The sequence below is a fragment of the Procambarus clarkii genome, chromosome 90 (genome assembly GCF_040958095.1).
Source record: "Procambarus clarkii isolate CNS0578487 chromosome 90, FALCON_Pclarkii_2.0, whole genome shotgun sequence".
Lineage (NCBI taxonomy): Eukaryota > Metazoa > Arthropoda > Malacostraca > Decapoda > Cambaridae > Procambarus > Procambarus clarkii.
The window spans coordinates 17,017,682-17,033,462 of NC_091239.1; the positions used below are offsets into that span (position 1 = coordinate 17,017,682).

The 15,781-nt window shown below is 44.9% G+C and overlaps 1 protein-coding gene across 2 annotated transcripts in view; it reads right to left on the reverse strand.

The window, feature by feature from the left end:
- The window catches only part of aPKC (protein kinase C iota type), a 201,976-nt gene extending 186,294 nt beyond the window's left edge, over positions 1-15,682 (reverse strand). Inside the window, exons 1-3 of one of the 2 annotated variants that reach the window (XM_069318404.1) lie at positions 15,297-15,682; positions 4,452-4,573; positions 3,144-3,233 (exon numbers count right to left, since the gene is read on the reverse strand). In XM_069318404.1, the coding sequence (XP_069174505.1) occupies positions 3,144-3,233; positions 4,452-4,573; positions 15,297-15,373 (289 nt within the window). In that variant the 5' untranslated portion in view covers positions 15,374-15,682. The remainder of the gene's footprint in view (positions 1-3,143; positions 3,234-4,451; positions 4,574-15,296) is intronic. The other variant, XM_069318405.1, reaches the window with a different exon arrangement.
- Between the last annotated feature and the right edge of the window lie 99 nt (positions 15,683-15,781).

Below are 15,781 nucleotides of genomic sequence, written 5' to 3' on the forward strand. Positions count from 1 at the left end.
CCTGCCACACCCTCCCTCACTATACCCAGCCCTGCCACACCCACCCTCACTATACCCAGCCCTGCCACACCCTCCCTCACTATACCCAGCCCTGCCACACCCTCCCTCACTATACCCAGCCCTGCCACACCCTCACTATACCCAGTCCTGCCACACCCACCCTCACTATACCCAACCCTGCCACACCCACCCTCACTATACCCAGCCCTGCCCCACCCTCCCTCACTATACCCAGCCCTGCCACACCCTCCCTCACTATACCCAGCCCTGCCACACCCTCACTATATCCAGTCCTGCCACACCCACCCTCACTATATCCAGCCCTGCCACACCCACCCTCACTATACCCAGCCCTGCCACACCCACCCTCACTATACCCAGCCCTGCCACACCCTCCCTCACTATACCCAGCCCTGCCACACCCTCCCTCACTATACCCAGCCCTGCCACACCCTCACTATACCCAGCCCTGCCACACCCACCCTCACTATACCCAACCCTGCCACACCCTCACTATACCCAACCCTGCCACACCCTCCCTCACTATACCCAGCCCTGCCACACCCTCACTATACCCAACCCTGCCACACCCTCCCTCACTATACCCAGCCCTGCCACACCCTCACTATACCCAACCCTGCCACACCCTCCCTCACTATACCCAGCCCTGCCACACCCTCACTATACCCAGCCCTGCCACACCCTCCCTCACTATACCCAGCCCTGCCACACCCTCCCTCACTATACCCAGCCCTGCCACACCCACCCTCACTATACCCAGCCCTGCCACACCCACCCTCACTATACCCAGCCCTGCCACACCCTCCCTCACTATACCCAGCCCTGCCACACCCACCCTCACTATACCCAGCCCTGCCACACCCACCCTCACTATACCCAGCCCTGCCACACCCACCCTCACTATACCCAGCCCTGCCACACCCACCCTCACTATACCCAGCCCTGCCACACCCACCCTCACTATACCCAGCCCTGCCACACCCACCCTCACTATACCCAGCCCTGCCACACCCACCCTCACTATACCCAGCCCTGCCACACCCACCCTCACTATACCCAGCCCTGCCACACCCACCCTCACTATACCCAGCCCTGCCACACCCACCCTCACTATACCCAGCCCTGCCACACCCACCCTCACTATACCCAGCCCTGCCACACCCACCCTCACTATAGCCAGCCCTGCCACACCCACCCTCACTATACCCAGCCCTGCCACACCCACCCTCACTATACCCAGCCCTGCCACACCCACCCTCACTATACCCAGCCCTGCCACACCCACCCTCACTATACCCAGCCCTGCCACACCCTCCCTCACTATACCCAGCCCTGCCACACCCACCCTCACTATACCCAACCCTGCCACACCCTCCCTCACTTTACCCAGCCCTGCCACACCCTCACTATACCCAGCCCTGCCACACCCTCACTATACCCAGCCCTGCCACACCCACCCTCACTATACCCAGCCCTGCCACACCCACCCTCACTATACCCAGCCCTGCCACACCCTCCCTCACTATACCCAGCCCTGCCACACCCACCCTCACTATACCCAGCCCTGCCACACCCACCCTCACTATACCCAGCCCTGCCACACCCTCCCTCACTATACCCAGCCCTGCCACACCCACCCTCACTATACCCAGCCCTGCCACACCCTCCCTCACTATACCCAGCCCTGCCACACCCACCCTCACTATACCCAGCCCTGCCACACCCTCCCTCACTATACCCAGCCCTGCCACACCCACCCTCACTATACCCAGCCCTGCCACACCCACCCTCACTATACCCAGCCCTGCCACACCCACCCTCACTATACCCAGCCCTGCCACACCCTCCCTCACTATACCCAACCCTGCCACACCCACCCTCACTATACCCAGCCCTGCCACACCCACCCTCACTATACCCAGCCCTGCCACACCCACCCTCACTATACCCAGCCCTGCCACACCCACCCTCACTATACCCAGCCCTGCCACACCCACCCTCACTATACCCAGCCCTGCCACACCCACCCTCACTATACCCAGCCCTGCCACACCCACCCTCACTATACCCAGCCCTGCCACACCCACCCTCACTATACCCAGCCCTGCCACACCCACCCTCACTATACCCAGCCCTGCCACACCCACCCTCACTATACCCAGCCCTGCCACACCCACCCTCACTATACCCAGCCCTGCCACACCCACCCTCACTATACCCAGCCCTGCCACACCCTCCCTCACTATACCCAGCCCTGCCACACCCTCCCTCACTATACCCAGCCCTGCCACACCCACCCTCACTATACCCAGCCCTGCCACACCCACCCTCACTATACCCAGCCCTGCCACACCCACCCTCACTATACCCAGCCCTGCCCCACACACCTTCACTGCACCTTAATCACCTTCAGTGATTAAGTGCTTAATTGCACACTAGTTTCTCTATGAGCTAACTCACCCTGTCAGAGTAAAAGAGAAATGTATATGAATGCATGTGTGTGTATATATGTATGTGTACGTATGTGTGTATGTGTATAAAGTATATATGGAAGCTTATCAGAATTACATTTCACCTTTGTAAATGCATATTAATGACACTATGTAAAAGACACATCGAACACTTTATGTAGGGCATGCGTAAATCTGTGTATCTATGTATTTACGTATGTAGGTTAGCTTAGCATTTTAAAAGCACTGAATCACCTTCTGTGCTTGGCTGGTCCAATAAACCCTTGAACTATATGTTTAACACATCTCTAACCCTGTCCATGGAGGACAGAAGAAAATGTATATATGCTGATTAGCATTGTAAATGTGTGGCCACGTCTGTGGTAGAAAATAATAATGATAAAAAAAAAAAACACTATACCTAGCCCTGCCACACCCTCACTATACCCAGCCCTGCCACACCCACCCTCACTATACCCAACCCTGCCACACCCTCACTATACCCAGCCCTGCCACACCCACCTTTAAACCGTACCATAAACTGTGGTTGCATCTGATGACTACCCTTAATATTATCTTGTGCATAACACTCAGCTGCTCGTTCAGTACATCAGTATAAAAGTAGGAATTATCGGGAGATTCACATTACCTATGATAACGACAACCACTCACCGTGAATTGCTAGCTCAGAGTCCTTGTTGAGGTCATAGAGACGAACCGCCTCGTCCAGCTCCTGCTGTGACGAGATAGTACAAGGGTCACCTGTAAGAGTGTAAACACAATTAACACAAATGCTTTGAGCATTACTTCAATATCAAATTTGATATTCAAGCTTAATATACACTTAAACTGTCGAGCTTAAGAACAAGTGTACCATCATTGCTCTGCTTTAGCTTTAAAATTAAACACAACAAAATCTTTCTGGACTGTAACGCATCAAATTCTGAATTGAAAAAGAAAGCATGGAACGTGACGTTGGAATAAAACAACAGATAGATGTAGGAAAGATGCAGCTGGGACAGAACTAACATAGTAGTTGAATAGCAGGTTGGGTTAAGACACGATTAATGTTATAGTCGTAAAATTATGCAAAGGTTATCTTGAGATGATTTCGGGGCTTTAGTGTCCCCGCGGCCCGGTCCTCGACCAGGCCTCCACCCCCAGGAAGCAGCCCGTGACAGCTGACTAACACCCAGGTACCTATTTTACTGCTAGGTAACGGGGGCATAGGGTGAAAGAAACTCTGCCCATTGTTTCTCGCCGGCGCCTGGGATCGAACCCAGGATCACAAGTCCAGTGTGCTGTCCGCTCGGCCGACCAGCTCCCAAGGGTTATTGGATTTCAAGAATTATAAGCAAGTACTTTACAGACCGACAACCAGAGCGCAACTCCATAGTCTCCCGAGACTGATGGATGCCTACTACTTACAGGAGCTTTAAGTGATTGAAAGACAATGAAAATTATAGAAAGGAAAAGGAATAAAAATAGGAAATACTTTAGGTCTAAAGACATGATGATGATTAAGCAACCTGTCCGCAGGGAAGAGATCTGCCAATGTGGATTGGGATCGACTACATAATTAGTGCTATTATCTACTCTCTATCCATGATGGAGAGAGAGTAGATCTATAGGCTAGGTGCATTAATACAATGTATTAGTGAAAATAATGTAAAATATTAAATTTATAACTATTTAAATGTACCCAAGAATTGTTTACAAAAAACCTAATTCTTCAATGAAAAAGTTTTCAGCATACACATTTTATATTTTAAACCAACAATTTATAATACTGTACATTAAATTTATAACTTTGAAATAATCTCTACAGGACAAGAGTTCACATGCCGGTTTACATGACGACAAACACTTAAAAACTATACAAAAAGTTACATTTTAATAGGAGAAATACCGAAGAAGAAAGCATTCAAATAGGCAAAACTAAAGGACCAGGATAAATTCAGAGAAAAAGGGACTACTTGCCTTCCTCATCGACCCACTTAACAGTGAACACTTGATTAGGGTCAAACTTGCATATTACACGGATCTCTTGCTCAAGTGCCTCTACCTCCAGTGTTGGCTGGATGTAGGTGATATAGGCTTCTCTGTAAGGGAAAAAAAAGGGTTTGTTTATTACCAGAACTACTCAATTCAATAGGGAAAAATTACATTATGTGTGTGTGTGTTGGTATTTACTATTTGTGTGTGCAGAATCGAGCTATTTAGTTTTTGGACCCCGCCTTTCTAGCCAATCTATTTTTTCACTCTTATGTCTACTACATATATTTCTCCCAAACACACTCTCACACATCCCCTGTGCAAGTCGCCCTAGTAGCTGTCTAACTCCCAGGTACCTATTTACTGCTAGGTGAACAGGTGCATCAGGTAAAAGAAACTGCCTGTTTGTTTCCGCCTAAGATGGGAATCGATCCTGGGCCATTCGAACTACGACCCCTGAGCGTTGTTCACTCGGCCACAAGGCTGAGGCTGCGTGTGTAATTACCTGTGTAGTTACAGGATGAAGGCTACACTCGTGTCCTCTCTTCCCAGTACTCTTTGTCATATAACGCTTTGAAATTACTGAAGGTTTTGGCCACCACCTTCTCACCTAACTTGTTCCAATTGTCTACCCCTGTTTGCAAAAGTGAATTTTCTGATATTTCTTCGGCAGCTTTGTTTAGTTAGTTTAAATGCAACAACCTCTTGGTCTTGAAATTCCAAATCTCAGGAATTCTTCCCTCAATTTTATCGCTTCCCTTTACTATTTTGTACGTAGTGATCATATCACCCCACTTTCTTCTATCTTCTAGTTTTTGCATGTTTAATGCCTCTAACCTCTCCTCGTAGCTCTTGTCCTTCAGTTCTGGGAGCCACTTTGTGGCATGTCTTTGCACCTTTTCCAGTTTGTTGTTGTGCTTCTTAATTAAGATATGGGCACCATACAACCGCTGCATATTCCAGCTTTGATCTAACAAAAGTCGTGAACAATTTCTTTAGTATTTCGCTATCCATTTATTTAAAAGCAATTCTGAGGTTAGAAAGTACAGTGACACCTCGGCTTACGAATGCCCCTATTTACAAACTTTTCGGGTTACAAGCCCAATTTCTTCAGAAAATTTGAATCGAGTTATGAGCTTTGCCTCGGGAAATTTGTTGATTTCCCGAGGCCACCACGCATGGGCCGACCTAGTGCGTGGTGGCACGGCGATCGCCTCTCAGTTTAGCAGTGCCTCCCGCCTAGTGACTATCGAGTCTGAATTTTTTGCAAAGAATTACATTTTTTTTGTATTTTTGGCTATTTGAACATACTGTAATTTTTTTTATTATATCTCTCACCATGGGTCCCAAGTAAGCCAGTGGTAAGGTTCAAGCCAAGAAAACACGTGAGAATGACCATAGAGGAAAAATGAGATCATTCGTAAGCATGAAAATCATAAACGTGTTGTTAACTAGCTAGGCAGTACAACAAATCCATGTCAACGACATGCACTGTATATGCTGAGAAAAAGAATATTATGAGTGCTAAGTGGCAAAAGGGATATCAACAATCACGAAACAAGGAACACAAGCACTTGAGAATGTTGAAACGTTTTTATTAATTTGGATACACAACAAGGAGTTAGCAGATGACAGCATTTCAGAGGCCATCATTTGTGAGAAAGCCAGGGTATTGCACGAAGACCTTTTAAAGAAAACCTCTGGAACGAGTGATGCAGATGCGAAGGAGTTTAAGGCAAGCAGGGAATGGTTTGAGAAATTTGGAAAAAGAAGTGGTATTCATAGTATTGTGAGGCATGGGGAGGCTGCCAGCTCAGGCAAACCAGCAGCTGAAAGATTTATTGACGAATTTAAAGATTTTGTAGAGAGTGAGGGACATCTACTGCAACAAGTGTTTAATTGTGATGAGACAGGACTATTCTGGAAAAGATTGCCTAAGAAGACATACATTACCCAGGAGAAGTCATGGCCTGGACACAAGCCTATGAAAGATAGGTTTACTCTTGTGCTGTGTGAAATGCGAGTGGCAATTTGAAAATTAATCCCTTTGCTTGGTTATCATTCTGAAAATCCAAGGGTTTTCAAAAAATATAATATGCAGAAAAGCCAAATGTGTGTGATGTGGAGGGCTAATAGTAAGGCATGCGTGACAAGGCAATTTTTTATGGAGTGGGTGAATGAGGTGGTTTGCCCTGCCATAAAAAAATATCTGCAGGAGAAAAGTTTGCCACTCAAGGTCGTGCTTCTCCTCTCGACAATGCTCCTGCTCATCCCCCAAGCTTGGAAGATGCATTGTTGAACAAATTTAATTTTGTTACAATAAAGTTCCTTCCTCCTAACACCACTCCTCTAATTCAGCCTATGGACCAGAAAATCACATCCAATTTTAAAAAACTTTATGAAAGGGCACTTTTCCGGAAATGTTTCGAAGTGACTAATGCCACAAACCTCACCCTCAAAGTGTTCTGGAACAACCATTTCAACATTTGTAGTGCTTTAAAACACGTTGACAAAGCCTGGCAAGAAGTGACTCAAAGAACCCTGATCTCTGGCTGGAGAAAATTGTGGCCCAATTGTGTTTCAGAACTAGACTTTGAGGGGTTTGAGCCTGGACCTGAAGTGCCTATTGTTAAGGAAATTATTACCCTGGGCCAGAAATTGGGCTTAGAGTTGGATGGTGCTGATGTGGAGGAGTTGGTGGAGGAACACAGCAAAGAAGTGACTACCGAAGAACTCCTAGCCCTTCACAATGAGCAGCAACAAGAGGCAGTTGAGGAAATGTCATCAGGAGAGGAGGAGGAGGCAGTAACAAATGTACCTTCCTCAACAATTAGGAAGTGGTGTATACTGTGGGAAGAAATGCAAACTTTTGTTTGCCACTTGTTTGTTCAAACGACTCGCCCAGAGCAAGCTGTAAGTAAGTAATTATCCAAAGAAGGCACCAAACCGGGAGAGCAAGCTGTAGTAGACCGTTACATTACCCTTTTTAATGACAATGTGATGCCTCACTACAGACAAGTGTTACAACGAAGGTTAAAACAATCTTCTATGGATCTTTTTTAGTGAGAAAATCAAGCAGTGAGCAACAAGCAGGTCCCTGTGGTATGCAGGCAAAATGTGCCAGAGTGTACCCCAGAGAAGTCATCACTACCTGATGTTATAATGGAAGGGGACTCCCCTTCCAAACACTAATACCTCTCCTCCCCCCTTCCTCCATATGCCAACAAGAGGCATCAGTAAAGGTAAGTAATAACTTGTACATACAGCACTTTAGTACTGAAGATTTGGGTGAATTGGGTATAAAATTTACTTTGAAGATAATTTTTTGGGGAGTCTGGAATGGATTAATTCAATTTACATCATATCTTATGGGGAAATTCACTTCAGTTTACGAATATTGTATTTGGCTTACGGGCCGTCTCTGGGAACGGATTAAATTCGTAAGCTGAGGTACCACTGTATATATTAATGTTTTTTTCTTTGATGTCCAAAGAGCTTGGAAAGGATGTGAGAGGAAGAAGGATGGGGCGGTGAAATTCTTGAAAGAGGATCTGATCTGGATGTGGAGAGAGGAGGCTTGAAAGTTCAGTGGCCTTTCCACCGTGGATTGGCATATGTTTTGTTCAATGTATATTATATGAAAAAAAGTATATATTTTTTCAGCTATATATTCACCTAGTTGTGCTTGCGGGGGTTGAGCTTTGCTCTTTCGGCCTGCCTCTCAACTGTTACTATCCCCCAACCCCCTTCCCCCAGGAAGCAGCTCCATAACATCTGTCTTACTCCAAGGTACCTATTTACTGCTAGGTAAAGAAAGAAAGGGTGAAAGAAACTTTCCCCATTTGTTTCTGCCTGGTCCGGGAATCGAACCCGGGCCACAGAAGTACGAGTCCTGCGCGCTGTCCACTCAGCTACCAGACCCCTAGGTATATGTTACTCCTGAAGTGTGTGTATTTTTATACAAATGATTTTGATAAACAAATTAGTGCCATCTGGAGTTTTGTTACCAAACCAAAAATCCAGATACCTTGTGATCAGTCTCCACCTACCTATCTAGTGTCTACCCGTTGACGATTTCGGGGATCATTGTCCCTGCTGCCCGTTCTCTGACCAGGCCTCCTGGTTGCTGGGTTGATCAACCAAGCAGGTGACAATTATCACCCATTTATAATGAACTTTTGTCAATACAGTACATTACAGACCTGTATAACCATGCATATTATGGTCTGCATTCTAGTACTATATTCCTATTGTTTCATTATTACAGTATTACACAACACTCCTAGAATGCCTGAATTCCATAACTAGCCGACTTATCACATTCAAAAGGGAACTTGATAGACACCAAGCCCGTCCCCAGGCTTGGCTTGGAGTCGAACAACTTCCAGAGCCCCGTCCAGGTACAACTGATCAACCGGGCTGTGAATCATACGTCAGGCTGCGAGCAGCAACATCCAACATTCTGGTTGACCAGAACACCAAGTGAGAGGCCTGGTCAGAGACTGGGCCACTGATTCCTGATTTTATGCTCTGGTTTAGGTGCTAGAGGATATTTTTTGACACCAAAGTTTAGAGACCAGAGTGCATATAAAATGTTAACTTTGTCATAATTTTACATGAATACAGTACTATATGAATTTTTTTGTGCCTTACACATAATAAAAATTGAGAATTCAATCCCAGCAAATTTTTTAAATACAGTACATATAAAAATATAAAATACAGGTATTAGCATCTATAGATGCTTATACTGTAGTACAGATACATATATTTTGTAATTATTCTTACTCATTGTATTTACAGTACAGCATAATGATGGGCGTCTTAGGAACACAGTTTATTACCGAGATACATGTGCCATAATTGATATTAGAAAACATTGATTAAAATATATTTACTGTTTTTCACATTTTTTTTAATGGCATCACTGGAAATAATAGGCATTTTTTTTTATTATTTAACCTCTATAACTTATAGGCCATAACAGTAATGCTGCAACAAAAGGGTTATAACAGCTTACTAAACTATTACCATTATTTAATTTGACCCATTTATTCAATCACACTTACAGTACTGTACAGAATATAATTTTTTTTTTTGGTATCCAGATATCACTGCCCATTTACAATACTGTAGTCAGTTTTGGTGAATTCTCCAAACATTGTACTGTATTCAATTACTAGAAGACTTTACTTTACAGTCTCCGTGGTGTAGTGGTAAGACACTCGCCTGGCGTTCCGCGAGCGCTATGTCATGGGTTCGTATCCTGGCCGGGGAGGATTTACTGGGCGCAATTCCTTAACTGTAGCCTCTGTTTAACGCAACAGTAAAATGTGTACTTGGATGAAAAAACGATTCTTCGCGGCAGGGGATCGTATTCCAGGGACCATAGGATTAAGGACTTGCCCGAAACGCTACGCGTACTAGTGGCTGTACAAGAATGTAACAACTCTTGTATATATCTCAAAAAAAAAAAAAAAAAAAGACCATTTATAAAAGGTACTTTTATCCTTGCTGATTTTAGGTCTTGTATATCGGCATATATAAGACAGTGCCATTGTGTGTTGTTGCGAGTTACGAAAGGATTAATACAGCTTTATCTTAATCTAGTGTGTACAGAGGTTTTTCAACTTGACGTGTTTGGTATTCATAGGATAAGATCACACATACAGTAATTCATTGTGTTAGGGGACTGGCAGCCAGTGTATATAATGTATACAAGTTAGACTAAAATTGAGGTCTTTCCACCCAGGGTTGAATTATTGACTCTCGCAAGGATGCAACCCCATAATAAACTAACTCCTGGGTACCTATTTACCGTTAAGTAAACAGGGGTATTAGGTGCCAAACCTAATTATTATTAGTATTAATTAGTATTAATACTAATTAGTATTATGTCTTTCACCCGGGATTCCCGATTACTAGTAAAAAATTAACCCAACTGTATTACTGAAACCCTCCTGCCCATTGACAAAATGAGAATTCCAGAGCCTGCATTGATGGGTAGAAAGAAACTACAAAAATATCAGTTCTACAAATATACATACAGTAATGCCATATGTTGAAAAAATTTCTTATAAAAAGGTTACAATTTTTTTTAAAAGTTTGTTTTTTTATTGATATGCTTTTCAGAAAACCTTGAGAAAATAATTTCTTGATTATCAAATGCAAGAAATTATACTTTTTTTTATTGGTTCTCTTTGTTTTAACATGACTGTACTGTACAGTCAAACTGTAGGATGGCACAGAGGTATGGCCTGTCAGGTAAACAGCGCTCAGGATTCGCAGTCCTAAGGTTCCAGGTTCGATCCCCGGTGGAGGTGGAAACAAATGGTCAGAAACAGGGTCAGAAAATGGTCAGAACAGGGGAGGGGCACCCTGATGCCCCTCCCCTGTTCACCTAGCAGTAAACAGGTACCTGAGAGTTAGACAGCTGCTATGGGCTGCTTCCTGGGGATGTGTAGCAAGGAGGCCTGGTCGAGGACTGGGCCGTGGGGACGCTAAGCCCCAAAATCATCAAGATAACCTCTACATACCATGAAAGGTCCATTTTAAAGCATCATATGACAACGAGTACTCGGAAAACAGGACACCATGAGAGTAGCTCTCAACCTGTAACTACACTTAAGTAATAACTTGGTAATAATATGTCGGCTATCGAAACTGAGTACAGTAATTTATGGTGATACGTCACTACTTGTGCAGTCATTGGGAGGAGAAAACCTTCATGCAAACTGCACATACTGTACCATAAAGCAGCAGCATACTGAATCTTCAGTATCAACTGAAAATGCCACCAATGCATACCTGGAGAGAGGGTTTTGGGCATTCTTCTACTCCCCAAGCCAGGCCTGGGGCAAGGCTCACACCATGCTACCTTACCTGGAGCATACCAGGAGAGGGTTTCAGGAGGTCTTCTACTCTCCAAGCCCAGCCTACACTCTCCAAGCCTACAAAATGCATCAGCACCAGGTGCTGATGGCCAGGCTCAGAGGCTAGGAGTAACCTGCAAGCCCACATATCCACTACAGCCTGGTTGGTCTGGCACTTCTTGTAAGAACCTGTCCAAGTGGCTGTTAAGTACATCCACCCTCATTACAGGGCTTCAAGTTCTTTACACTCAGTGGTTCTCAAGGAACAAGCCATCAGGCATGGGGATGACATCTTTATGTTTTGATTCGATTCAGTGTCACCCTTTCCAACTGGCCCCCCAACAACAAATTACCATATATTCGCTTACTGAAATTTTGGTGTTGAATGTATAATGTGAAAAACTTAACTTTTACTTGTAAATAACCTATATTATAATGCACTAAGACAAAACTGATGATGGGAGATGCCAAATTAAATCTATAAGACCATTATCACATGCCTTGATGATGGTCCTGGATGGACGTCGCTTCTCCACCTTCCAAGCTGTGGTTTGGTCATCAAAGTCAGTAAGACACACTGATTGTCAACAACAAATGTTGTTGTATTATGTTGACTAAATGTTGACAAAAATGTTAAATAACAACATTTGGCATCACCCATCACTAATTTTGGTCATACTGTATTGTATTTTGCATATAAAAAAAAAAAGAGCTTACCGTATTTGCTGGTATAAAAGACACCCTCCAATTTTAGAAGGATATTTTTTGGAAAATAACTATTTTAGTATGTTTCATCATACATTTATTGAAATATATTTTGAAGTGGATTTTGTAGCCCAACTCTCACCGCCTCTAAATCAACTGTGTTTATATTTTGGGCAAGCGAATTGCTATACAGGATGTGAAGCTTGTATTTCTGGATGCGATGTTTTGTGTTACGTCGACCAGCCACCAGGGCAGCACACCCGGTCGTGGCGCTCTGCTTTTGTTGTCATTCACTCATTGCAAATAGCTGACAGGCGGATGAAAGTTTAACATTCCTTTCAAATTTCTAGGAGCATTATTTATTTAGATAATGAATAAATGTTTCTTAGAGGTAACAAAGTCATTAAATAATGCATTCAAAAAAATTCAAATTCAAATGTTTATTTAGGTAAAATACATACATACAAGGGGTGATACAAAAATTGATGAATTTGTAGATAGAGCTAGTGTATACAATGCCTAAAGCCACTATTACGCAAAGTGTTTCGGGCATGACTTATCAAGTGTGGGTTATGTATGCTGGGTAAGGTGGTGAGATGATGTGAGCTTCTTTCATAACTACCAACGTACATCGTATGCAATTTTTCCTAAGTTTGTGGTAACAGACTGTGATAACTCTGTTTTCAGTATTTTATTATTAGCAACGACTTTTGGTGCCTAGCGAACTTACCCAGTATGCTCGTCTGGCTCCCTAGCCTACGACGCTCGGTCTCACATCTGTAATACGGTCGCATTAGACTCAGGGCAATTTTTTTTTATACAGTACTGTACATTTAAAAATAAAAAAGCACGTCTTACATGGCGGCAAATATGATATTTCCAAGTAAAAAAAAAATTTCACATTCTACAAGATTATAGTAAACATATATTCACCAACTAGGTGAGTATATTTTGTCTTTATTTATGTAATTCTAAGAGGCTTTGGGTGGCTTTAGGTGATTATACAGACTGGGAGAAAATGCTAAGCCAGTATGGTTATACAGCGCCAGTCAAGTTACAGCCCCGCTCCTGTGCCAGGTAAGTCCACCACGGGCTCACCATAGCCCGTGCTACTTGCCCCGCTCCTGTGCCAGGCAAGTCCAGGTTTAAAGAACACAATAAAGTAGCCGTCACAACTGCAAGAAAAATGACAGGTTGGATAACAAGAACTTTTCACACTAGAGATGCTATACCGATGATGATACTTTTCAAAACGCTTGTGCTCTCTAGAGTGGAGTACTGCTGCAAAGGTGCTGTCATTGTACTGAGTACAATGACAGCACCTTTCAAAGCTGGAGAAATTGCTGACCTGGAGAGCATGCAGAGATCCTTTACTGCTAGAATCCACTCAGTAAAACATCTAAACTATTGGGACCAACTAAAGAGCCTAAAACTGTACTCCCTTGAGCGCAGGCGGGAGAGGTACATAATAATTTACACGTGGAAAATATTAGAGGGGCTGGTCCCGAACCTGCACACAAAAATAACATCACATGAGACCAGAAGACATGGCAGGATGTGCAGAATACCCCCGTTGAAAAACAGAGGTGCAACAGGTACTCAGAGAGAACTCTATCAACATCAGAGGTCCGAGACTGTTCAACACGCTTCCACTACACATAAGGGGCATGACTGGCCGACCCTTCACAGTGTTCAAGAGAGAACTGGATAAGCACCTCCAAAGGATACCTGATCAACCAGGCTGTGACTCATACGTTAGGCTGCGAGCAGCCGCGTCCAACAGCCTGGTTGATCAGTCCGGCAACCAGGAGGCCTGGTCGACGACCGGGCCGCGGGGACGCTAAGCCCCGGAAGCACCTCAAGGTAAGGTAAGGTAGCCCGTGCTACTTGCACTGCTCCTGTGCCAGGTAAGTCCACAATGGGCTCACCATAGCCCGTGCTACTTGCCCCGCTCTTGTGCCAGGTAAGTCCACTACGGGCTCGCCATAGCCCGTGCTACTTTTGAACTTTTGTTCTAAGTAGCTGAATCTAAAACAACAACAACTTTGACAGTCTCCGTGGTGTAGTGGTAAGACACTCGCCTGGCGTTCCGCGAGCGCTATGTCATGGGTTCGTATCCTGGCCGGGGAGGATTTACTGGGCGCAATTCCTTAACTGTAGCCTATGTTTAACGCAACAGTAAAATGTGTACTTGGATGAAAAAACGATTCTTCGCGGCAGGGGATCGTATTCCAGGGACCTGCCCAAAACGCTACACGTACTAGTGGCTATACAAGAATGTAACTACTCTTGTATATATCTCAAAAAAAAAAAAAAAAAAAAAACTATACAGCACTTGGAAGGGACATGAGGACAAGTAGCACGGCTATATGGACAGTGAAGGAACAGTGCCTATCCACTAGGACCATCAGTGACTGAACGCTGACCCTAACAGGAAGTAAAGCTGTCGATCTAATGACTAGTCCAAGTGGTTGGGAAACACTGTATTTTGTGCATGACTACCGTGATATCCAAGTCAGTCCGTATATAGTACTGTATTTACAATATGTGTCTGCAAAATAGAGCTATTAGCTCTTGGACCCCCCTGCCTTTGTAACCAATTTATCCTCCAAGTCAACTACACACATTTATCTCTAACACATGCTAGTTTGAGGCCCTCACAGCTGAGTAGACGGCGCTCAGGGGTTGTAGTCCTAAGGGCCTGGATTCAATCCCTGGTAGAGGCAGAAACAAATGGGCAGTTTCTTTCACCCTGATGCACCTGTTCACCTAGCAGTAAATAGGTACCTGGGAGTTAGACAGTTATTACGGGCTGCTTTCTGGGGGCGTACATGTGTTAAGAGAGAAATATATATTATAGAGGAAAAATAAATTGCTTAGAAAGGTGGGGGACCAAGATCTAATAGCTCGATTCTGCAGATACAAATAGTAAACACACACACACAGACACACCCAGAAAGCAGCCTGTAGCAGCTGTCTAACTCCCAGGTGCCTATTTACTGCTAGGTGAGCAGTGGCATCAGGATGGAAGAAAGTCTACTCATTTGTTTCTGCCTCTGCCATGGATCGAATGACCCCAGACCAAGATAGCCTTAGGACTATGACCCCAGAGTGCTGCCCACTCAGCCATGAGGCGTATATGGGTTTATAACTGAGCTAGCAGCCGAGACTAATGTTGACATCTTTAACTGTGCGAAGGTGTATTAATTAAGGTGTATTAGCAAGTGACAGGTGGCAAGACCGGTCAACTTACCCACTGTAGGCTATCTTGACTCTGATCTCAGCTGGCTCGCCCATGGCCACCTGGCTACTGGCAGTTAGTGTCGACATCCCCCCCACACAGCACAGCACAGCACAAGTCTTAACACAACACAGCACACGAGAGCATAGCACAGTGCAACACAGCACCCGTCCTGCTCAGTGGCTCAACACGTTGGTGTTGGCTCAAAGGTGTTGACGCGTGTGGCGGCCGCCTCACACTGCCGTGGTGTGGCCCAGGGCCTCCACCAACCACCGAGGACCACTGGGGACCACGAGAGACCACCGGGGACCACGAGGGAGACCACTGGGGACCACGAGAGGGACCACTCGGGCCAATAACAACAACTTGCAGACTGAACCAAAACACTCCGGAAGTATACGTCACGTGACCCACTCCACCCTCAAGCGAGGAACTATACTACTCCTCCACTCACCCTCCCCTTATTATAACTAACAACACACCTCACACTCAAACCA